The sequence below is a fragment of the Quercus suber genome, unplaced genomic scaffold (genome assembly GCF_002906115.3).
Source record: "Quercus suber isolate HL8 unplaced genomic scaffold, Cork oak 2.0 scaffold_677, whole genome shotgun sequence".
Taxonomy (NCBI): Eukaryota; Viridiplantae; Streptophyta; class Magnoliopsida; order Fagales; family Fagaceae; genus Quercus; species Quercus suber.
In genome coordinates, this window is record NW_027070118.1 from 262,413 (window position 1) to 288,123 (window position 25,711).

General features: G+C 33.0%; 1 protein-coding gene across 8 annotated transcripts; it reads left to right on the top strand.

The window, feature by feature from the left end:
• Window positions 1-1,958: 1,958 nt before the first annotated feature.
• On the top strand, window positions 1,959-24,221 carry LOC111987966 (BAG-associated GRAM protein 1). Of its 8 annotated transcripts, none has more exons than XM_065766049.1 (19): window positions 1,959-2,659; window positions 4,365-4,415; window positions 4,572-4,669; window positions 5,760-5,835; window positions 8,381-8,512; window positions 8,607-8,653; window positions 9,771-9,894; window positions 10,040-10,156; window positions 11,442-11,471; window positions 11,587-11,686; window positions 14,175-14,216; window positions 14,926-15,032; window positions 17,754-17,894; window positions 17,978-18,082; window positions 21,603-21,749; window positions 22,073-22,126; window positions 22,979-23,042; window positions 23,670-23,731; window positions 23,855-24,221. In XM_065766049.1, the coding sequence occupies exons 1-19, from the start codon at window positions 2,474-2,476 to the stop codon at window positions 23,969-23,971; spliced, it is 1,800 nt and encodes a 599-aa protein (XP_065622121.1). In that variant the 5' UTR covers window positions 1,959-2,473; the 3' UTR covers window positions 23,972-24,221. The 8 variants fall into 8 exon arrangements, with proteins under 8 accessions (XP_065622121.1, XP_065622123.1, XP_065622122.1 ...); XM_065766051.1 differs by having other exon boundaries at window positions 1,960-2,647; XM_065766050.1 differs by having other exon boundaries at window positions 1,964-2,659; window positions 8,384-8,512.
• Window positions 24,222-25,711: the final 1,490 nt, after the last annotated feature.

The window sequence follows — 25,711 nt, forward strand, 5'->3', positions numbered from 1 at the left end:
AACAAGTTTACATTGACACTCAATTGAATCGTGCATTTGATTTTTCAGGATAAAAATGGTAGAACATTCCTTACTGAAATTCTTAGGATCCCAATGTTTATTTCTTTTTTTGTTATTACTTATTGACTCTGCACACTTGAAATAATCGTGTAATGCAAAACAAACCTCATAATATGCCTTATGTATTGAATGATGTGAAATTTTCCATTAAAAAATATTGATACATTTTTTGGTGTTTCAAAGGATCATCAACATGTAATTTTTTAAGATGACTTATTAAGTTTCAGTTTGGCAAAAATTTTTTTGCTAATTTATTTTACTATTTAGTTTATTTTTGTTACTATTTATAGGTCCTATTCCACTTTTTGGTATTATTCATGAGCCACACTATATTATTTCAATTAATTTTTACCTTTATTTACAATACTTTCAGGAAAAAGTTTTTAGTTTCAGCAAAACAAGTGGATCCTAAACGGACCCTAAATAAAAATGATTTTTTTTTTTGGGGGGCAAAAAATAGGTTTCATTAAAGGACTAGTTAATAATGCTATTGTGGTTTTTTTTTTTTTTTTTCTTTTCTTTTTTTGATAATTCAATGGTTAAAAAGAGAATGTGAAATTTGAATTCTAGTTGTATTAGAAAGATTAGGACATGTTAGCCAGTTAAGTTACAGGACTATTGACAATACTATTGTGGAATCTACTTATAGTATTAGTGGTGTAGCGAATTATAAGGCACTTATTTATCAACCAAAATTTATTATACAATACTTTGGGAATACAATGATGTGGTGCATCTCCTCTCACATTTTTGTCATACGCATGCCATGTTTCATACAATGTTTTTATTGGTTATAATTTGAACACATTACTGCAATTATTTTATTATCCACTAGTAACGACCAATAACAATCTACCATTTCAGATCTGTTGTGCAAGCGTTATGAAAATATTGTAGACATGACATTTTTCTTCTATAAGTTGAACCCGTTACTGAAATTACTTTTTTTTTTCCCATCAATAACAGTTAGTAACAACCTACCATTTAGGATCTGTTGTGAAAACGTTGTAAATGTAATATTTTCCTTTTATAATTCATACCGAATTGAAATTAAATTCCACCAATAAATAATAACAATTAATTTTAAATAATATCATAATAGCTAGTAACAATTTACTATTTAAGATTTGTTGTAAAAATATTGTAAACGTAACATTTTTCTTTTATAATTTATACCGAATTGAATTTAAATTCCACCAAATAAAAAATGATAATTAGTTTTAAATGATATTAAATAGGGAGTGCTACAATCATAACATTTTTCACAATAAATTCATAGGTGGTTAGTTATTATTAGTTATAATTTGAATTTATCATTACAATTACTTTTTTGCTCCACAAATAACAACCTGTAACAACCTGCCATTTAGGAATTGTTGTGAAAATATTGTGGATATAGAATTTATCTGTTGTATAATATTCACCATAAGAATATATATATATATATATATAATGATCATAACCATAAGAATATTTTTTTTTGAAGCCATAAGAATATATAAGAATATATATATATATATATATATAAGAATATTTTTTAATTGCTCTTTACCGAGAAAATTGAAATGAACTCTCTCCAAACTCCAATACAAAACAAATGCAGACACCTTTTTCAATTCCACACATCATATCCAAATTGCATTATCATATACTTATTGAGAAAGTCCACATCAATGTCGTGATCAAATTTTGTGACTTCACATAATAATCAATTAATATCATCACCATTCACCAACATAACCGTCCCCTTTAAAACTCAAAAAAACCAAAAATCCCACCAAAATTTTCAGCGCCTCCCTATAAAACCCCCCTCCACATTACCAAAAATTTCATCAATTATCACAATTAAACCCAAACCCCCAAAACTCAAAACCAAGGGCAAATTAGTCAACAAAAAAGTCACAAAAAAACAATAAATACCCACAATTCCAACGAGTACTTTTCATTCTCACGCTTTATTTGAATCTTTCCCGTGCGTTGTTCTATTCTATTCCTCCACATTCAATTCTTGATTCTCCCCATTCCCAAAAAAACCCTTCATATTCCCCGAAATTCCCACGAGCTCTAATACAACAGCACCGATATTAGGTTCCAAATTGGAGGGCATTTCCGTCATGAAGACACTAAATTTATTAATCATTAATCAATTTTTTCAACGTCTCCAACGGTCCAAGCCTTTGAGTCCTTGACTCTCTCTCTCTCTCTGAGAAATTTTTCGTGCTTCGTTGGTTCGAAATTTCATGGTTTTGAAAAATTCGAAACCCTAGAAATTCAACGAGCGAAGCAGCCATGGACCGCTTCGTTTGTTTGACGTATATATGACTTTCTTGTTTTTGTTCTGGTATTTCGATTTTTGTGTTGTCGCTGATTTTCGTGGCTGTTGAGCTTGGTGGTGGTGGTGGTGATTGTGACGATGATGATCGAAACGGCAATGGAGTTTCTGGTACCGTCGTGGTGGGAGATCAAGGTCACGGTGGCCGCCTCGGTCTTCGTCATTGTTGCGTACTGGTTCTTCACTTACCGGACGGAGGAATTCATTGGTGATCGATCACTCGGCGATGTTAATTCGCCGAATCTCGTGGATCAGGTTAATCGAAAGGTTCAATTTCCAGTTCAATTTTAGCTTTTTGTTTTTGTTTTTTTTTGGTTAGAGATTCGAATTTCTAGGATTTTAGTTGCTAGTTGTAGAAAATTTCTTTGTTTTGATGAGAATTTTGATTTCTTTGTGGGTATAGCAATGAATTTCTTTGGGAAATGTTGGTTGGGTCAATTATAACTGTTTTTTTGTTGGTTTTAAAAAAAAAAAAAAAAAATTTTTTTGTTGGTTTTTTTTTTAAAAAAAAAAAAAAATTGATTTTCAAGGATTACAATGGTTGATAGTAGTAAATTTCTCGTTTTACTGAGAATTTTGATGTGAATTTCTGTGGAGTTTTTTGTTTGTTTTTTAATTTGGATTTTAAGGGTGTCAATTGTAGTAAAGTTCTCGTTTTGATGAGAATCTTTGATGTGGACTTATGTGGAAAATGCCAATTCTAGATTTTAAGGATTATAATTGTCAAATGTAGTAAATTTCTAATTTTTCTGGAAATTTTTTATGTGGACTCCTGTGGAAATTGCCAATCCTAGTTAATCCTGTGGTTTTTTATTTGGATTTCAATGGCTAATTTAGTAAGTTTCTTAATTTTCAACTTTGATGAGGATTTTTTTGGTACTTCATAAATGTGGTCGGCAATAATGTTAAGGTCAGTTTTAATTTTTCTGGATTTGTTTCCTTAAATATTTGTTGTGAATGTATGTGGGTTTGTTATTGCAAGTTTAACATTCTTTGGTGTGCTTTTATAATAGGTTATAATAATTTTGTTAATTGTGTATTGTAAATTGTATGTAGATGATAAAGGTTTAGGTTTGGATCCAGACCAGCTTTGTTTGGGTGCTGAAAAGATGTTTTAAATGAGAAGATTATAAATTTAGTATTTTGAATGTTTGATTATGATTTTTTTTTTATAGATAAGAATATTTTAATTGAAAAGAGAATACTTCATGTACAGAAGACGCAAAGAACCCTAAAGAATTTCAAAAGAAAGAATTATCTACAATTTTAACTTAGTATTTTCCACTTAACATTTTTTTTTAAGTTAGTATTTTCCTATATCTGTACTTTTTCTATTTTATGTTTTTATTTGGACTTTTTCCAAAGTTAATTTTTTTTTTCAAGTCTTTTCTCTTCTTTTTGTTCCCTTTATCATCCCTTGGGTTTTATTGACATTACAAAATGTATATTGCTGTCCTAATTTTTCTTTGAAACTTGAGTTTTTAGCATTTTTTATTCATGTTGTATTTAAAGTGTACATCTAGATATTTATTGGGTGGTTGCGGTGAATTATTACTACTTGTTGCCTTGTCCAAGGTCTTGCAATCAATTTAGTTCATAAGGATTCAATTTTGATTCAGAACCTGATTTTTGTTTCCTTTTGTATGCATGTGATTTATATTTCTTTATAATTATTATTATTAAATAAGTGAGAAAAAAAATTAAAGACAGCTTTGGGGGGGAGAGAGATTGAGATTTCGGAAAAATGTATTAACACACTGTCAATTATATGCTTATCATCATCATCATCATCATCATCATCATCATAATATATTTGTTTAAATTCATGCTGAGGCTGACTAATGTTTGTGCTAGTCTCTATGTACACCCTTATTGGAATATGTTTATCCCCTGCTGGACACAGTCTGCATTTAACTGTTTCATGGAGTAATTTTTAACTTGTTTGACATGCAGTTTTGCACTTATTTTGTAGATGGTCCAATTGAAAGGAAATCCCCAAACCAATTCAGCATATTTAATCAAGGTATATAAGATCTTTTTAAAATTGTGTGTTTCTGGTCTTTGTTTCCATGATAAAGATTGGCATTAAGAGATTATATTTTATTTGATATTTGCTTAATGAATGGGAACATCTCTTGCTTGTTGACACCTATACTGCACTCATTTCATTTTTTTGCAGTTGGAATTGTTGGCAGCTAAGAATCTTATTGGTGCAAACTTAAATGGCACATCAGATCCATATGCTATTATTACTTGTGGTACAGAAAAGCGATTCAGGTTACTAATATTTTCCCATCCTTTGCGCTTTGTCTGAATGGTTGATGGTTTATAAAGGATGTTTAAATATATATATATATATATATATATATCATACTCTTCTTCTGTTGCTTGATATGATGCTTAGAATAGATTTTATATATCTACTCTGTAATGTTTTTGTTTAGCAGCATTGTATGGTTATGTTTTTCATAACTAACAGAACTGAAGATACTATACTATAGTATCTTCAGTTCTGTTTTAAGGAACTAATGTGCTTTTAATTTTGCAGTTCAGGTTTAGAAATTTATGTTTTACAGTGAATAGTGATTCAGTTGTTGGGAATAGGGAAGGACTAATGGTTTAGTGCATGTGAGATATGTGATCAACATTTGGAGTGATTGTAGTTTAATTGCTATAGCTAGGATTCTTGAGGTTTGTGGTTACTTTGTGTTCATCATCATGAACATGAAGTAAGTCTATTTCGCAACAAAACTTCAATGCTTATATAAAAAAGATGAAGCTAATTGTTGGCAGATTTTAAGGGTATTATTTAGATGGCATCATGGTTCATATACTTCAGGTACATTAGATTTGCCTGTACTTTTTCTTTTCTTTCAACAATATCAGGTTTATGAAACCATAATACCATAAGTTGGACTTTGATATAGAGTTATTGAGGAGAAGGTGCATATTGAGTATGTATTCAGTATTGATAATTAATATTAGTAGAGTCAAAATACTCAGTTTGCAGAATTTGTATGCAAAGTATTGAGCTGGCTTATAAATCCTTTTCTTTATGGAAAAGTACTACAGTTTGTTACTTAAATGTGGCTGTTTAAGTTTAACATATTGTCAATGTTCTGCCAAGAGGCTTGTAGCTCAATTAGCACTTCTTGGTGTTTCCAATTGAAACTTTTTGGGTTCAAATCCCCCTCCTCCAACTTTCAAATTATTGGGAAAACTATATTTTTCAGAGTTCTTAGTTCTCTCTCTTCTTATTGATGCTTACATTTCATCAAATCAAGATTTATTGCTAGATCTTTCAAGTTATTTCGATAGCTTTATTTGACCTTCTGTTATCTAATTTTAATAGCTGTTTTCGATGCAGCTCAATGATTCCTGGCTCAAGAAATCCCATGTGGGGAGAGGAGTTTAATTTTGCTGTTGAGGAGCTTCCTGTGGAGGTAGTAATCATGATTTATGATTCATACCATTCTTATAGTTATGGATCCAGAAAACATAGTTGTGGGACAATTTTGAGAAAATTAGGGTCATGACCTTTTAAATCAATATTTATTTTTCTGTTCCTTTGTCATTATTGTGATCATCATCACCATCTTTGTTTTGTTTTTGCATAAATATGAATGTTCGTATTCTTCCAAAGGTAGGCATGCTGCTGACAGCCCACTTGTCCAACCCCCTCCCCCTCTTTTAATTGAAGTCATACACGTACATGTTATTCTTATGAAATAGAATTGTAGTGAGATGGTATGTTTTCAAAGAACATATTTTAGGGCTAGTTGGAGCTGGGGTAAGCAAGAATTTCTTATTCAATTTCTCTTTGATTGGTCTTGGTGTTGAGGTCTCTCAGATTGTTCTACTCTTTTGGATTTTCTTGTCTCTTAGAATAGTTTAATGTTTTTTTGTTCCTCTTTGTTTCTGTTTGTTCTTTGTTCACTATCGTGAACTCTGTGTATCTTTTGTTCTATTCCTTTTTTAATAATATTTCCTTATTACCTATCAAAACAAGAGTAAGCAGGAAACTTAGACCCTTTTTTCCCCTGGTTGAAAGGATGGGATGGTTAATAGGGGTAGCCCTTTCCTATCTATACAACAACAACTACAACAAAGTCTTAGTCTAAAAAAATATGTCCCAATGTCGCTTGAGAAATTCAAGCTCAGGGGAAACCCTATGTATAGCCCTTCCCTCTCCATAAATTCTATAATCTGGGTGAGATATATAAAGAAGGAATAGGATGGGAATTTAGGAAAAACTTAGGAATCAACACTCAACAATTGGAAAATTTCCCCAAAAAAAAAAAGCATTTTCTATGTTTACTAGGGCTCTTTGAAATAGGCTTGCAAGGATTACATCAATCAGGAAAACAATTTCGAAAACAAAAGAAAAAAAATCCCATAATCCTAAAAAAAATTAAAGTCAACTTCAAAATTCAAAAATAAATTGGGTTCAAAAATAAAAAATTGTGGAAGAAATCATGAAATGATAGTGCTTGTATTCCTTGCATAAATATGACACCAAGATCCTTATATATCTTTCTACTAATATTTTTTTCCACGTATTTATTTAAAATCTAGACGAAGGTTAAGTTTAATGTTGCTTGTTAAACTACCACTTGTCCTGAAAGTTTAAACTATTAGGAAATAGAGAATTTAATTATTTAATTATTATTATAACACCTCCCTCACTTGTGGGCTTAAATTCTCCCTAATGACTGGCCTTGACCTGGTGCAATTTGGTGGGTTTGGTTGGGTGCGGATGTTCTGTTTTGGGCTTGGCTGAATTGTGGTGTTTTATTTAAAATTTTTTTTGAGGGCTAAATGGGGCCAGCTCAAGTGCCAAGTCACAGTTTTTATTTTTTGTACTGCTTTAAACGGGTTGTTTGGTGCCAGCCCAAATGTCATGTTTACATAGAAGAAACTATTTGCCATACACTAATTAAAAATTTATACAGGCACATGGTTATGAATGCAATCTGTTACCTAATATTGTAATTCTAGCACAGAAACCCACAACTTGAATCTAATTTACATTGAAAACCCAGCAACACATACATTAAAACATAGGTTAGCATTGGAACTAACAAAAAAAATAAAAAAAAGAATTTAGTAGGAAGAAGAAATGTAACTTTAGCAGGAGCCATTGCAGTTTTGAATAATTCCAGCATATTAAAATAGCCTTAATAAATCAAATCCTTATAAATTATAGGGCAAGCATAAACCAACTTCACTAAACTTTAAACCAATTCAATGTCAAGCATATTAGACTAGACTAGACTTGTAACAACTCAAGGTAAGCGCTAGCCACATTTGCGCTTATACCCTAAAAGGACTGGTCAAGTTACAATCAGGGCTCCTCGTAATCACTTATAAATCCAAGATCCGCCTAGTGTACAACTGATGTGGGACTCAACATATGCTCATACAACATGCACTCATTCTAATTTAATCAAACCCTAACAATTTGGGGTATCACAATATTCCCCACTTAAATTTCTAATATTATCGTCAGGACCACGTTGTGTTGCTATGCCCTTGAGCTACATGGTGTTACCAGGTTTGCTTTGATACCATTTGTTATGACACAAGGAAAACTCCTTTCAAATATGCACTTATTCTCCAAACGGATTAGTCAAGTTACAATTGGGGCTTATCGTAATCACTTGTAAACCTAAAATCCACCTAGCAAACACCCGATGTAAGACTCATCACATGCTCTCACAATACATGCTCAAATAATACAATCCAATCAAATTCGCTCAATTTAAGGTATCACAAGACTACAACTCTACTAGTTTCAATATAGATACACTAGTCTACCATTCTATCTATATGTTTCATTGGGCATACATGTTAAAATGTACGATGTGAAGTAAGAAAGATGACATATTATTTGGCCTGTTTTTTTGTTAACATAGATCTCTCTATTGGCTTTGCTGGTTCTTTAAGTAGGCTTGGAATATGAAGCTGATTTTGTTCTCTACTGGGTAGCAGATTAATGTGACATTATATGATTGGGATATAATTTGGAAAAGCACTGTTCTTGGTTCGGTGACCGTTCAAGTTGAAAGTGAAGGTCAAACTGGTGCAGTATGGCATACATTGGATAGCCCATCAGGGCAGGTATCTTCCTTTTTTTTGTTTCACTTTAATAGTGTTTTAACATCATTGATCATACTTTATAGAGACCAACACAACTCTGGTATTTGCTTGTCAGGTTTGTCTGGATATTAGAACAATAAAACTGTCCGCAAATTCTCTCGGGTAGCTTTTTGTTGTACTTTTTTTAAGAATGTTTGCATTTAATTATATTGGTTGGCTCATCAATCTCTCCTTCTCTCTCTCTTTCTCTCTCTCTAAATATAGACACACATGTGTAATCCCAAATTTGAACTGTTTTTGGGGTACATGGCTTTGTACTTGTGCAGAGAATGTACCCTCATTTTGGCAATTTCATATGTGTTTTGTATCCTGGAAATTGTTATAGAACATTTTTATATTGTCTGTACTTTAATCTTGTTAAATTTATGATGCAATCCATCTAGATAGTTAGCAGTTAGCACATATTTCATTTGACTTGACTCCATGTTATGTATAGTAATGATGCAGTAGCCTGATGTATTAACATTACTCATTAGCTTACAGCAACAGTCATTAGATTACAGAAGCAGCAGCAGTTAGAAGAATAATCTAGTAGTTTTAGTGTAATATTGTAATAAGCAACTTTAAGTAACAGCTAGAGTTAGCTAGAGCTTTTGTAACTCAATTAGTTAGCAGCCAAGGCTGTTAGCTAGAAGTTAGTAATTCTGTTAGCAGTTTGTATAGCTGGCATTAGGCCCTGTGCTGAGTATGTTAAAGTCCTTAGAAGTTAATACTTAAGCATGGCATGTATAAATATCCCTAAGCTGTACAAATTATTCAGTTTTGAATGTAATTACATAGATTAGCCTAGTGCTATTTTCAAGAGATGGATTTCTTTTAAGAAGGTTTTGTCACAGCTTGTTCCTTGTTCTAAGCAACTCTCATTTCCCTTAATCAATTCTAAGCCTAAACAGCAGCCCCTTAGAATCCCTGCATCAAGTAATGATTGTGAAATATTTTTCTGAATAATTCTTTGATTGTGCTGGGAAAATACATACTGCTGCCATTTCCTTTTTTTGTCTGGTTGATGTAACTTTGATTTCTTGCTAATGCAACTATAGCCTTTTTATGGAACAAATATGCATGTGCTGGTCCAGTTTATTTTCCTTTTAGATGTGTTTCATTCTTTATTACTAGGATGGAACCTTAATTCAAATATTGTTGTGCTATTGTTGGTACTATCATTTCATTTCTAATAAATTTAAATTTTCTATTGTAATGACTAATAATTTACCATTAGGGATGTGGATGGCTATGCTGGAGCTAATGCTCGAAGAAGGATTTCTTTAGATAAAGAAGGGCCAACTGTGGTTCATCAAAAGCCAGGGCCTCTTCAAACAATATTTGACCTCCCTCCAAGTGAGGTGAGTTGCGTAAACTCTGCTCTGGCAGTAATTTTTATCTCTTGAATTTTCAAATTGCATATATATAACTAAGTATATATGATTCTTTATGTTCTCCCTCTGGTAATTCCAGTTGTGGGCCTAATTAATAGAGTACCTGTTTCAGGTTGTTCAACACAGTTATTCTTGTGCACTTGAGAGGTCATTCTTGTATCATGGCCGTATGTATGTCTCTGCATGGCACATTTGCTTCCATTCAAATGTTTTTTCTAAGCAAATGAAGGTTAGCCTGTCATTCTTCTTTCCTAAGTTTGAGCCAATATTATTGTTAGCAAGCAAGTTTGAGACAATATTATATGGGTATATTATTTCTTTTGAGGATCTCCTGAGAGCATCATTGGTATGAATTACTGTTAGGAGGAGCTCTGATCCTAAATCACCCATTCACTTTCAATGTAGTCATCTCACATATAAAGGTGCAAGAAGAACATCAGATGGCTTTTTATGTTTCTCTGCATTAGAAAGTTGCTGGTTTAGTTAAATTTATGAGTGAATGACTTCTTTTATAGATTACTGAAATAGGTTGGAGTCATCCACAAGGTCTTATTATGAGCTTTTTTAAGTTATTTGGTTTTATATGGGTTGAAGTGGTAATTAGTTTCGACATGGTACTTAAAAAGCCCATGGAGACAAAGTCCTAGTAGAGTTAGGCTTAATTTTCAATAAATATTGATTTACACTTCCAACTAATAGAACGCAAGTTTTATGAGATTTTTTTTTTTTTTTTAACAACTATGCTATTGAGGTTTGTGTGATACCAATACAGTTCTTTTCCTTAAGCTGTGATGCTGGGGATACGTAAGTGTGATACTTAGGTAGCTAGGTGTAAGATTAATATTTATCTTTTTTTTTTTTTTAATAATTTTCCATGAATCTCAAATTAAGACTAGATCTAAATTTCTACCTATTCTTTCTCTTAAATGCAAATCTTTAAACTCCCTAAAGAAAATAGCTCCTTAATGACCACAAGAGGCAAAAGCACCAGTTGAAATAAGAGTACAACCAAGGAAATTTCTTCTTTCAACCTCAGGAACAGCTGCTTATTATATACACATCCCTAAACTCCTGTTTCATGTATTATTTTCAACAACAAAAACTGAAAATTTAAACATTTTTATAGATGTCATATTTTTTAATTTTGCATGCATGGTAGGTATAAGGAGAAAATGCAATATAGCGGTGGATTTGTCAAAATACACATCCCATAAAAAATTATAGTGGTGTAACATGACCAAATGTTATATTAGTTGTAACTTGTACCCAACCCATGTATATTATTTTTATTATCTTGGTTATACTTTCATATCAATCTATGTTGTTGGCTTCCTTTCTTAATTTTATGTTTATTCATCCTCATTGGCATAAATTCAATTCATGGATACACATAATTAGAGTGATTTAAAAAAAAAAAAAATTCCACGGAACATTTTGTTGAAGGTAATTTTAGGATTTTAATTGTTATTATTAGAATTTTAAATTATTCATTGATTTCTTTATAAATTTAACAGGTGGTTGTATCATTTGAAGATATAGATGAGGTATGTGCTCTCTTGCTCTCTCTCAATTCACACACTTGACCACCTTGTTGAATGATATGTAATGCTGTGTTACGGATTTTTTTTTTTTTTAATTTTTAAAATTTTTTTAATGAAGATACGAAGGAGTCAGCATGCATTCATTAATCCTGCTATTACAATTATTCTTCGCATGGGTGCTGGTGGACATGGTGTACCTCCTTTGGGAAGTCCTGATGGTTAGTAATTGTTTTTGAATGCCTGAAGGGCTTTTTATTATATATCTTTCTTGAAGTTAAGATGTACAAATCTTGTGCTTGAAATGAAAGTAGCTTTTCGTGATAACTTTTCTTTTTTTGTTTGAAAGGCATGATTATGTTTTTATAATGATGCAATGGGCTTAGATATATTGTGTAGATAGTATCAAATTAAAATATGGTGCTAGAATGGTGCATCCATTGAATTAAATTGTAATGGATGTTAGTAGTTGACCTGATTTTTCAAGTTGAAATAGAAATCTAATCATTGGTATATTTTATTAAAAAGTTGCTTAAATGAGAGCTTTCAGCAGCTCTATTGTGCTTCCTCATTTTGTTGGTAGTATCCACATGAAGGAATGAACTGATATTTAATATTGTGATGTGCTAAAAGCTAGTCCACTCATCAAGGTCTTTTTTTGGAGGTTTTGTTGAAACTTGTATGATTGAGAAACTGTATTTTGAAGTTTCTGTAGAAAAGTTGTGTAATTCCTTTGGAGTCAATGTTTCAGCTGGTTTCAGTCATATTCATGAGCTTAAAGTTCTCTAAACAGCAGACTGTAATACGAGTTTGCATGTTGAAAGTGGAAAAAGAAAGGAAAAGATTATACATAGTGAGAAATATACCTAACACCCTAGGTATTAATTTAGACCCCAATTTCCAAAGTTTACGGCTTTATCACTTTTAAGCTAAGTTAAACATTAATTCCAAATGTAAGTGATTATCCAATTTTATATTGATTGGATATTCATTTAAGCCTTCAATGCATTTAAAGCAATTTAAATGGGCAGTAAAAAGAATGTAAACCACAAAATAACACTGATATGTTATCGGGAAAACCCAAGATCTGGGTGGAAAAACCTCTCCATTGCACCAACATTGATATCAAAACTTTCTACTAGTGAACAGTTGCATTGCAATACAAGATACACGATAAGCCATCCAAGTCTAAAGCTATCCTACTACTTGGGCCCTCCATGCTCCTACTAGCAACCGACTTTGCTTAGTTGTTTCTTCAATTAGTCTCCGGAAAATGCGCGTTAAGCCACCGACTGTAAGCTGCACGAGTCTCCTTTGATTTATGGTATTGCTCTGATGCTTCCCAGCTCCAAAAAACTTGCTACACTCAAGTATGGTGAAGAAGGTGATTGATATAATCTCCTCTCATTGATTCGTCAATAGTGAGAGGGAAGGAGAAGAGAGAAAAATGATGTGTGAATAGCTCTCTCAAATGGAAAATGGTTTTCTCTTTCTCTCTCTCAAAGAGGCAATCTGAAAGTTGCTCTCACAATCTCTCTAGGGTTTTTTGTGTATGGGAACAAGAGGTATGGATTGGGATTGAGCTGGTAAGAGATAAGAATGAAACAGTTGTTCTGTCCTTGAGCAACTTGTTGTGAGTTGCCTGCGAGTTGTTCCAGAAAAGCCTCCTCCTTTATCTGCCACACGTTGAACTTGTGGGAACGACTTCATCTCGTGGGAGTGAAACTCATCTACCCAATTACAATGTAATCCCAAAAGTACAATGAAATGAGAAAAAATACAAGAAAATTTGGTACGGAATTCAGCCAACAAAAATTAGAACTTAACACTTAGAACTTAGTTCTTCAATTCTTAGGACTCAGGAGAATCAAACAAGTTCTTTTCACAAAATAGGAAAAGATGCTTGGATCTGTGTATGACTGGGTATTGATTTTCAAGGATAGGGTGGATGAAGGCTCAAAAAAAATGATTTTCTTTAAATTCTCTTGAATTAGTCCTCTATTATTCAGAATGTTTTTCTTTGAGTTTTGTCTCAGAGCTTTTCCTTTTGGTCTTGTGAACATTGAGACTAAGTAAATCTATTTCTGAGTGTTTCTTAAAAATTACTTTGATTGAAACTTTTTTGGATTATGTGAAGTTGAAGGAAAGACTGATCTTGGAGAGAATGATTATTTAGTCCTTTTTATTTTGTTGCTACCTACCATAGAGGTACTTATTTCACTCAGAAAGCTCCTCCCACCCAGCCGGGTTTGCAGCCTCTCCCTCCCTAGTAATTCCATTGGTATTTTTGTATTGGATCTATTTAGGTTTAGGGAACAATATATCTTGAATTTGACATGATTTAATCGGAAAAGGTGGTTCATAGTAGGCATAGGTATTGGTTTTAACATTCTTGTGGCTGAATATGTTTTGTGATATGTGCTAGTTTTATTGCTGGCTAAAATGTTTTTAGTCCTCCAATCACGTTTTTTAAATTTAATTATATAATATCTCTTTGTGGTATTTATTAAATTTTTTGTTCAGTGAATTTTCCTTAGTCTGAAATTTTATTATTTAGTCTATTAGGTTCTATCATGGCCAAATAGGGTAGATTGTCGTCTTCCGATTGTGTGTTTTACTCCTAATCTTTATGTTTCTTATTTCAGCTTGTAATTAATAATGAATGAATCATGTCATAAGATGCACTAAGTATACCTCAGTTGAATGCAGCTTCTGAAAAAGTGCCTCTTCCAGTTAGAATCTTGATTGCATGTAAGATATCTTACAGTATTATGAACTATATTTCTTTCTTCACGATTGTCTCTCTAAAATACCCTTGTGCTTGTGTAGGTGGCATGCTTAATGTCAACCTTCTAGCAGTTTGTTTTGTGTCCCTACCACATACATGTGTGCAAGTTTGGATGCATGCAGTATGGATCTTGTTTGATAGCCAGTCTGCTAACATTTTATAATGACCTGTGTCTTTTCTACCTAAATAAAACTTTTCCTTCTGTTACTGATTGCATGTTAAAGAGGTTTAGTTTTTGGAACGATAAGTTAATTGGTTCACTTATCTAGGAGTGTTCTGTTGGCATTTTACAAAAATAATGCTCAAATTTGATGGTTAGAACTGGAGGCAAGTAAGAAAGATATTTTTATGAACTAAACAATTTGTTTTTCTCATTGTTACTTATTGGTAAAGCACATTTTTTTGCCCAATCCCATGGTGGGGGAGGTGCTCAGTTAAAGCCTTGTACTTTCATTTTGCACCTAAATTTGCTTTAATAGCTATACTTTTATTTACGGTCACTTTATTGATTGTCTTTCCTTTTTATTTATTTATTTATTTATTTTGGGTTTGTATTTTTTCTTCCAACTTCATGAGTGTTTTAAGTTACCGAAGTGCTTTTAGGAAACATCTGTAATTGAAGCTATGTTATGATGTATTTATATGGCATTTATTCTGCTTTTCCATTTTCAGGTAGAGTCAGATATAAATTTGCATCATTTTGGAACAGGAATCATGCATTAAGAGCTTTACAGCGTTCTGCGAAGAACTACGAAGCTATGTTAGAAGCTGAGAAAAAGGTCCATTTCTTGTTCTGTGCAAACTTTAATTTAGCTATTGATACACTTTTAATAGAATTTCCATACATAGGTTTAGTCATGCTTATTGACTGTAAAAAAACGAATCCTGATTTGGAATTTTGAAGAACAGTTATGTAAAAGTAAAATATATATTCATATTAAAATAACAAACATTACATTATTTTGTGTGACCTTTCGGTATTCTGCAATATCATGACAATGAGTTTGGAATTAGAGACCCCTAAATTTCTTTGGCTTTGCAGATATCTCATTTTCGCACTTGCTACTTCCAACACAAGCGTTCATAAAATATGATTTTTTTAAAGCATATTTATGTAATTTTAGATTATTTTAAAATTTAGATAGGATTGTATGTTTATATGCCATGATTGATGACACATGCTAAACTAGAATTTATTAACTATTATGCTCATTAAATACTTTCGTAGTTGTTTAGTGTGATGATTAATAACGTCTATTTTTAAAACTGTTTGGAATCTTTTATTTTTTTGGGTAAGGAACCAAACAAGACTGGATCTAAATTGTTTATCTACCATTCATTTCATAAAAATTTCACAATTTATTAACAGGGAGTGAGGTTCTGAAACCTGCTCACCATCAAAAACTCAAATATTTTAATATAACTGTTAGAAATATTAGTTAAATGATTAAATTTACCATATCCCAATAGCAATCAATTACATTTATTTTAAAATAAAATCAAAATAATTAAAGTTCAAACCATATAATAATCCATTAGCACTAAACCCTAAACCCTTGCATCGCATGTCCTCATTTCTCTTTGTTTCATTTTTACTTACTATAACTGCTCACCATCAAAAACTCAAATATTTTAATATAACTGTTAGAAATATTAGTTAAATGATTAAATTTACCATATCCCAATAGCAATCAATTACATTTATTTTAAAATAAAATCAAAATAATTAAAGTTCAAACCATATAATAATCCATTAGCACTAAACCCTAAACCCTTGCATCGCATGTCCTCATTTCTCTTTGTTTCATTTTTACTTACTAAGGGTTTGTATTTTTTCTTCCAACTTCATGAGTGTTTTAAGTTACCGAAGTGCTTTTAGGAAACATCTGTAATTGAAGCTATGTTATGATGTATTTATATGGCATTTATTCTGCTTTTCCATTTTCAGGTAGAGTCAGATATAAATTTGCATCATTTTGGAACAGGAATCATGCATTAAGAGCTTTACAGCGTTCGGCGAAGAACTACGAAGCTATGTTAGAAGCTGAGAAAAAGGTCCATTTCTTGTTCTGTGCAAACTTTAATTTAGCTATTGATACACTTTTAATAGAATTTCCATACATAGGTTTAGTCATGCTTATTCACTGTAAAAAAACGAATCCTGATTTGGAATTTTGAAGAACAGTTATGTAAAAGTAAAATATATATTCATATTAAAATAACAAACATTACATTATTTTGTGTGACCTTTCGGTATTCTGCAATATCATGACAATGAGTTTGGAATTAGAGACCCCTAAATTTCTTTGGCTTTGCAGATATCTCATTTTCGCACTTGCTACTTCCAACACAAGCGTTCATAAAATATGATTTTTTTAAAGCATATTTATGTAATTTTAGATTATTTTAAAATTTAGATAGGATTGTATGTTTATATGCCATGATTGATGACACATGCTAAACTAGAATTTATTAACTATTATACTCATTAAATACTTTCGTAGTTGTTTAGTGTGATGATTAATAACGTCTATTTTTAAAACTGTTTGGAATCTTTTATTTTTTTGGGTAAGGAACCAAACAAGACTGGATCTAAATTGTTTATCTACCATTCATTTCATAAAAATTTCACAATTTATTAACAGGGAGTGAGGTTCTGAAACCTGCTCACCATCAAAAACTCAAATATTTTAATATAAGTGTTAGAAATATTAGTTAAATGATTAAATTTACCATATCCCAATAGCAATCAATTACATTTATTTTAAAATAAAATCAAAATAATTAAAGTTCAAACCATATAATAATCCATTAGCACTAAACCCTAAACCCTTGCATCACATGTCCTCATTTCTCTTTGTTTCATTTTTACTTACTACTTGACAATGATGATGAGGAAAATTATGATTTTTTTTTTGAACTCCTGTTAGGATGCTGCTCATGTGAATTAATACATGTGACACCCTAGATCAGATTTGGATATTGTCTAAGTGTGTGTTGTGTGGGTGTGTGATGAGTCCCACATTGGACATTTACTGGGTAAACCTGTGCTTTATTAACAACTATAAGGAGATTCAATTGTGACTAGTCTTTTAAGGTATAGCGCAGATGTGACTAGTACTTTTTCTTGAGTTGTTACAAATGGTATTAGAGTTGGCCAAGCAATTATGTGTGGGCTCAGAGACACTACCCCACGTTGTGGGCCCTAACGAATACATTAAGGATTTAAGTGGGGTAGTTTGTGACACCCCAGATTTGATTTGTGTATTGTCTGTGTGTGGGTGTGTGATGAGTCCCACATTGAGAATTTACTTGGTAGATTTGTGCTTTATCAACAACTACAGGGAGTTTTTCCTTGGGTCGTTACAATACATCAATTATAGTGTACACGTTGTGAATAAATTCTTAAGGTCTTCTTTTTCTCTTGTTGCTTCAATATAAATGGGGTAACTTAGGTGTTTTATTTTTGTTTATTTATTTTTTTAATTTCTGATATACAGGAGAAGGCAGAGTCAGCTCTGCGTGCACATAGCAGCTCTACCAGAAGAAGTAAAACACAGGTTGAGATTCCTGAAGATGTGCCAAAAACTGGAAAGGTTCAAGTTTTTATCAAGGAAGAAGCTCTTGTTGGTATATGCAATGTATGTATTGTTCTTTTCCTCTACTACTTAGATGTAGTTCCTTATCTTGTTATTAGCATGCAATTGATTTATCTTCTGCACAGGATGTTTTCCCATGCACAGCCGAGCAGTTCTTTAATATCTTGTTGAATGATGGTTCAAATTTTACAAATGAGTATCGTTCAGTACGGAAGGACACTAATCTTGTTGTAAGTAACAATCTAGCTTATGGTAATCATCCCTCTTCATATATTAGGAAGTATATAATTAGCAATATTAATTTGATTCACATGATTATGCATCGACACTTGCAAAAATCTATGTTATTATTGTTTTCTTCTATGGGACATTTGTTCTTATATTGTGACCTTTCTGAAGTCTAGACAGTGATGGTGGACCAATGAAATTTTGTTTTCGTGTCTTCATGAGCTTGAATCTCTAGGAATCAATGTGTTAAGTTTGTGCTCATATTCACCACGATAGTGATGATTACATTCCCTCCATAAGCACCACAACAAATACAATGGTACTAAATTCCAAATGTCTGATAAGTGTTTCCCTAGCCAATTCCTCCAACCAAACAGAAGACAAACACCGTTTTTGGTAAGACCCAAGAAACCCAAAAAGATTGAAAGACAAAGTACTATAACTTTTGAGCCTTCTCACAATGAATCAACAAATGATCCATGGTCTCCCCATAATAGCGACATATGCAACACCAATCAACAAAATCAAACCCCTTACTCTTCATATTTACCCCAGTGAGTATTTTATTCCAAGTTGCAATCTAAACAAAAAAGAAACTTGCCTAAGGGCCTTCACTCCCCAAATACCTTTCCAAGGAAAAGCGATAGAGGAGGAGCCTCATAGAGCATTATAGTGCGAGCGAATGTCGAAGTTCCCATTCTTCTCTACAATCTATCTCAATTGGTATTCGGTCACCATTTTCAGTCAAAGGGATATTATTCTCCAAAAAATGAAGAAAATCCACCGTAGAATCCACCTTCCAATCATTCAAATCCTGGGTGAACCTCACATCCCAAGTCCTCCTTTCCCCCTTCCTCTGCCTAGTCAAGGATAAAGCAACAAAAATCTCTTTATTAGTGGCCATCTCATACACTACTAGAAATGTCAATCAAAGATGTGGATCCCCACACCAACAATTATGCTAGAATCTCACTCTATTCCCCACCCGAATCTCAAAACGAGTATGTTGACTAAAATCCTCCCAACCCATACAAATGCCTCTCCACAAACCGCATCTAGGAACACCCTTGCCCAACTTACAAGTCCATCCCCCCACTCTTCCCCAAAATTTATAGCTACCACCCTTCTCCAAAGTCAATTCTCCTCAACCCCAAAGCACCGTAGCCATTTTCCTAATAGGGTTTTATTAAAGGTAGTTAGTTTTCTTATCCCCAAACCATTGTTGGCCATAGGAACACACTTTATCCCATCCTACCTAATGTTCCTTAGATTCACCCCCCATACCTTCCCAAAGAAAGTCCCTTCACAATTTTTCAATCTTATTGGCCACACTAGTTGGAACGGTAAAAAGTGATAAGAAGTAGGTAGGAAGACTTGATAATTTACTCTTATCAAAGCTAGTTTGGACAAATACAACATCTTCCAACCTACCAATCTTCTCTCAAATTTCTCCAAGATAGGATTCCAAATAGAAGAAAATTTTTGAGAGGCCCCTAGAGGCATGCCAAGATAAGACATGGGTAAATTCCCAATCCTACACCACAAAAAAGCCCTGCCAAAACATGTAAATTATCTATCGCCCCAATTGGGTCATTTCGCTCTTATAGACATTAACCTTCAAGCCAGTGACAACTTGAAAAGATAGAAGCAACATCCGGATATGAAAAATTTGCTCCACATCTGCCTCACAAAACAAGATCGTATCATTTGCAAACAAAATATGTGAATCACAAACTCCATCTGCTCCCCTACCATTAGCCTTACAACTGCTATTTAAACCAACCCCCTTTACTCTCTTCAACATCCAACTAAAGACCTCCATCGTGATTAAAGACAACATAGGAGATAGCAGATCTCCTTGCCTCAATCCTCTCGAACTTCCAAAATAATCAATTGGAGGCCCATTTACCAAAACAGAAAATTGAATTGCGGAGATGCAAGTGTGAATCCACCTACACCATTGCTCTCCAAAGCCCCATCCTCCTCAACAGATCTAGGAGTGATTCACAATTCACATGATCATAAGCTTTTCAATATCTAGCTTGCAGTACCCCCTAGAACTAGACTCTTCACTTGACTATCCACACATTCATTGGCAATAAGAACTTAATCAAGGATTTGTCTACCACCCACAAAGCCATTTTGAGATTCTAAAATCAGCTAGTCTATAACCTTTTTCAGGCGATTTGCTAACACTTTAGCCAAAATTTTATACATGCTCTCCACCAAACTAATAGGCTTGAAATCTCTAATATTGGAGGCGCATAATTCTTTTTAGGAATTAAAACAATGAAAGTAGCATTGAGGGATTTTTCAAACCTACTATATTGGTAAAATTCCTCAAAGAAGGCCAGTACATCTTTTTCCACCACTCGCCAACAATGATGAAAAAAGGCCATAAAGAAGCCATCCGAACTTGGAGCTTTATCCTTGTGCAAATCCCTAACAACATGAAGAATCTCCTCCTTATTAAACTACCTTTCAAGCCATCCCCTATCCAGTCCCTCTATTTGCTGAAACTCTAAAACCTCCACCATAGGTAGCTATACCTTAGTCTTCTGGTATAGTGTTTGATAAAACTGTACTATCTGAGAAGCCACTTTAGATTCATCCTTATACAATAGATTCCAAATAATTGATGAGTGATTTCCAAACCAATTCCTCCAACCATACAATAGATCTTTCACACATTAGTAAGACTCAGGAGATACGAAAAGATTTAAATACAAAACAGCACAATTGATAGGCCTCTGTGCAATGAATCAAAAGATGATCCACCCCCTCCCTACTGTAGCGACACGTGCAAAACCAATCCACTATTGTATATCATCTTCTCCTAAGATTGTCACAAGTAAGGATCTTCCCTCATGCCACTGTCCAACAAAAAAACCACTCTCCATGGGGCCTTCACACCCCAAATACCTTTCCAAGGGAAAGTGACAAGGGAGGACCCCCTCAAAGCATCATAAAAAGAACAGATATCAAACTCCCATTTTTCTTAATGTATTTTCATAGAAAATATTGAATGCTTACAGTTCTTGATATTCCATATTATTAGAATGCTTCATGTTGGTTTTGGTCACAACTAAAATAATTTGTGCGTTTCAACCAAAATTAATAAAAATGTTAGTCCCTTGAATGGACCCCAAGTGACTTATTGTGTTGTTTAAGTCCCATGCAATGTGAATAGTAAAACTATGCAGTTGTTCCTGATATCATGTATGCATATTATTAAATGAGGGGAAATTTTATTCATTCATTACATTTGTGGCTTTGATTTCAAGCTCAGTGCATTTTTCATCTGAAGGGCTGACCAGTACACATGGTGCCCTGGGGCCTTGGGCTCTGGTTAACAATATTGTTCTGTATAATTTTTTCCCTGTTCCTCTGGGTTAGTGGAAGTTATGTTAGTCTAATTAATTTAAGTGCTACTGTTTAATTTTTTGACCCTAGAAGATTAAGTTGTCAGTTGCTGTTTGGCAGCCGTATTAACCTTAGATCTCATGCTTATCCTTATGCCAGATGGGACAATGGCATGCTGCTGATGAATATGATGGTCAAGTCAGGGAGATAACATTCAGATCCCTTTGTAACAGTCCAATGTGCCCACCTGACACAGCCATGACAGAATATCAGCACGCTGTTCTATCTCCAGACAAGAAAAGGCTGGTATGAATACATATTTTCCTCCTATCTTAAATTTTTAGTTGTTTCATTATTATCATCATCATCCCTATAATATTTAAGAGTTGTCACTTCCTTTCCCTATAAATAATCGGTACAGGATAAGATCAAGGGATCAACTTTGTATGGGTGCATGAGTTGTATTTGCCTATTTGGAAAAGGATTTGTTACTTTTCTTCCTCTTTTATGAAGCCTATCTTGTGTTGCTAGTAGAGATGCTGACATATTTTCTTTTTCTACATATCTTCTCAAGTTGTTTAATTTCCTTTAATTTATCAAACTATAATGGGAGTTTTTCTTTCTTATAGGTGTTTGAGACTGTGCAACAGGCGCATGATGTTCCATTTGGGTCCTGCTTTGAGGTATTTGCTATTTTGCTTATCTTTTTTTTTTGCTTCAACATTCGTTTATGGTTGGTTGTGTACTTTATACCTCAATCTTATATGTATTGCATGAATTCAGTTTTGTCCTTGAGTTGAGACTACAAAAAGCTTATCTACAGTTCAAAGATTACAAATAGACTAGATTTAATATTATTTCTTAAATGTAGAGGAGAATGAATTCTGGGTGCAACAGATCCAAATGCAATCTGATAACAAATTTGGTGGTGAACTAGAAACACTGAAATTGTCATGGGACATATATAAGATTTGATAGGAATACAACATGGAAATTCTTGAAAAACTAGGATATGAATGATGTGGATATGTCAATTAATAATTATATATTTTTAGATATTTTTTGTCTTGATTTTATGTCTACAAAACAGATAACATGCATTAATAATGAATAGCCGAGAAATAAATAATTTTAAGCCATTGGTGTATCCCACCAGATTATGATTAATCTGGCTTGAGGGTTTTTTTTTTTGGTGTGTGTATTTTCCCGTCAATTCAAGCCATTGGCATATCCTACCTGTGCTTGGGTGTCTGAGCCTTATCCATGTCAAATATACATCAAAGACTAATGCACCAGAGGTTTTGGAATATCAGTGCTCCATGGGTGGGAACCCTGGTTTTGAAACCTGGGCATCCTACAATTGGAAAGGCGGTTGTTCTGTTTTGATTACACAGCAGTAGAGTAGGTATATTTGGCATAGATAGTAAGTAATTTGTTAGCTTTGTATGGTTCTGATCTGTAAAACAACTATTTGTTGATTTATTTTTGCTGCCATTTTAGTCTACTTTTTAAGTGACATGAATTTGTTGCATCAGGTCCACTGTAGATGGTGTTTGGAGACAAACGCTGAAAACTCAAGTACCATAGATATTAAAGTGGGTATGTATTCAGTTGTCTCCCAGTTCTATCTTTGACTGTCATTAATCTGCATATATTCCATTCTTGTAATTATTTTGCCACTGAATTTTGTATGCTTTACCATAGTTCATTGCAACCCTAGCCAACTATGATCTAGGATCATTCAGTCTGAAAAGTGGTACCAAAATGCGGTGCACTTTCAATTCACTAATTTTGATGTTTCAGAAATTTTCTTTTTATCTATTTATTTATTATTTATTTTGGCTTCCTAGCCAATTTAGAAATTAGAAAGTAGTGTCTAGTCTGGGCATCTTACAGAGATTTCAGTTTTTGGATACCAGGCTCAATTCCAGAGATTTTAACTGAAGGCCACCTAATTGCATTCTAATTTCTGATGAAACACTTTTTGTGTATACAAGTTTAACCCCTGCGGTTCCACAATTTGAGCTATGTGGTTTACCATGTGCTTGTTCCCATTTCATGTACCACCATGATCCATAGTTTAAAATTTGCAGATCTGTAGCATTCTATGGAAATATTATAAATCGTTTGGTCTCACTTTGCATAGTTTAAGATTTAGTTTTTCTTCTCAATTCTATTCAGGAATTTGTTTTTGGTTTTTAATCAAATTGGTGGCAACTTCTACAGGTGCACATTTTAAGAAATTTTGTCTCATGCAATCCAAAATAAAGTCAGGGGCTATCAATGAGGTTGGTAAATCTATTTTTTTTTTTCCTTCTTCTCATCACTCATAATTGTGTATTCTGTCCATCAAGAAAGGAATGGATTAAATGTTTGAAATCTATCTAATTATTTACATTCACTTAATGTAGTACAAGAAAGAGGTGGAAGTGATGTTAGAGGTGGCCCGTTCTTATATCAAGTCAAATACTTCTAATAGCAAGACTGACACTACTGCTCCTCAATCTGTAGCTCAAGACAGCAGCTAATATTTTCAGCGACCTCAGATCGGGTTTGCCTGTGTATTTGTCAATTTTTTGAAAAAAATATATATATAAAAAGTCATATATACGTAGAGCCATCGATGTTCCTTGTGATGGCAAATAGGTTTTTATCTTCTGTATTCTTAATGAAATCTCACCCTGTCTCCTTAGGTGAGAATTAGCGGTGTACATGCTTGTAATCTTTTTTCTTTTTTTGGCAATGACAAATCTCAGTTTTCTAAGACATTTTGGAACATTTCCTTTGTTGTTGACGTATATCCTTTCATTGAAGACATACTAAAGTAGCTTGATAATTAAAATATAGTATTGTAAAATATATGTCAGTTTGTAATAGTTCAAGATTGGCATAGCTGACCAACAATTTGATGAATTAGCTTGGTTAAATGTGGTTATGAGACTACCCCCTTTTCCCCTTTCCCATGAGGATGAAAAATACAATTGCATTTGGATTAGGATTGAAGTTAGTAAGGGATTTGAGGGATAATTGTTGGGTATGAATTTTATGATATAATGGATTAGGTATCTGAGGATTCCGTTCCAGTAAAAATAATTGTCTTCTTATGGATTTAAAATAATACTACTATATTATACTTAATCATCATTCCAATAAAAATAATTGTGTCATGAAGTTAATACAGTATTGTACACCTAATAATTTTAGATCAATGCATTCATTAATAAAGATCAAACCTATCTAAATAATAGTTTACTAGGTTGGTGACTATGATATAATTTGTCATGAGTTAGGAAGCATTAATCACATTGTGCTAGTCACATTTGCTTTATATTCTAAAAGAGTTAGTCAAGTTGTGAATAGGACTGTTTGTAATCTATTGTCCAGACCGATTCCACCTAATAAATATCCCATGTGGATACATATCTCTAGACTTATCATTGATACAAAGACAAATCTGTAAGACTTTTCATAAAAAGAATTCAAATACATGTTAAGGATTACATGTGTGACACAATATCATATATTATTATTTCAATGGATTGGAAACACAACCCCAAAAATCATGCATCAATCTTACATTTGAATAATTTTTGCTAGGCCCTACTAAGAGTTGGTGTTTCTTTATTTTGTATAGTATTATATCACAATCAAACAAGTTGATTCTTGTTTCTATTTTATGGGATTTGATTCTTGTTTAGTTTCCATAAGATGGGATGTCATTATAATATTGTATGCATTACTTAGTTTTAAAATCACATTGACCTTAACTCATATCTACCGCAATACTATATATCTCTTAATTATTATTGGATGAGCCGAATAAGATCAAGAAGCTCAAGCTTTTTTTGTTTGTCTTTTCGTATTTTTGCAATTATAAAAGTTCAGTCCTACTCCATGTTTTCCTTTCGGTAATAATAAAATCCGAAGTATTTTCGATGGTTCCAAATGGAATATGTTGGGACTATAATATAAAAAGTCAAATGTGACGCAGCTTATATTATTTTCCTTTTGCTACCAACTAGTGAGTTGTACCATATTTTATGACTAAATTTCCAGTTGCTTGATTAATATGACAGTTGTTATAATTTATTGCTATATTTGTTTTGGGGATTGGGATCTCTGGCCTCATTGTACTGTTTATGCATGTGAGAAGTTGTGTTTGTTACACAAACTTAGTATTATCTTAACTAAAATTAAAAAGAAATCACAGGAATAAGAGATAGACTTGGTAATAATCAATTTCTCAAACAGTAAGTATAGCTGTATTG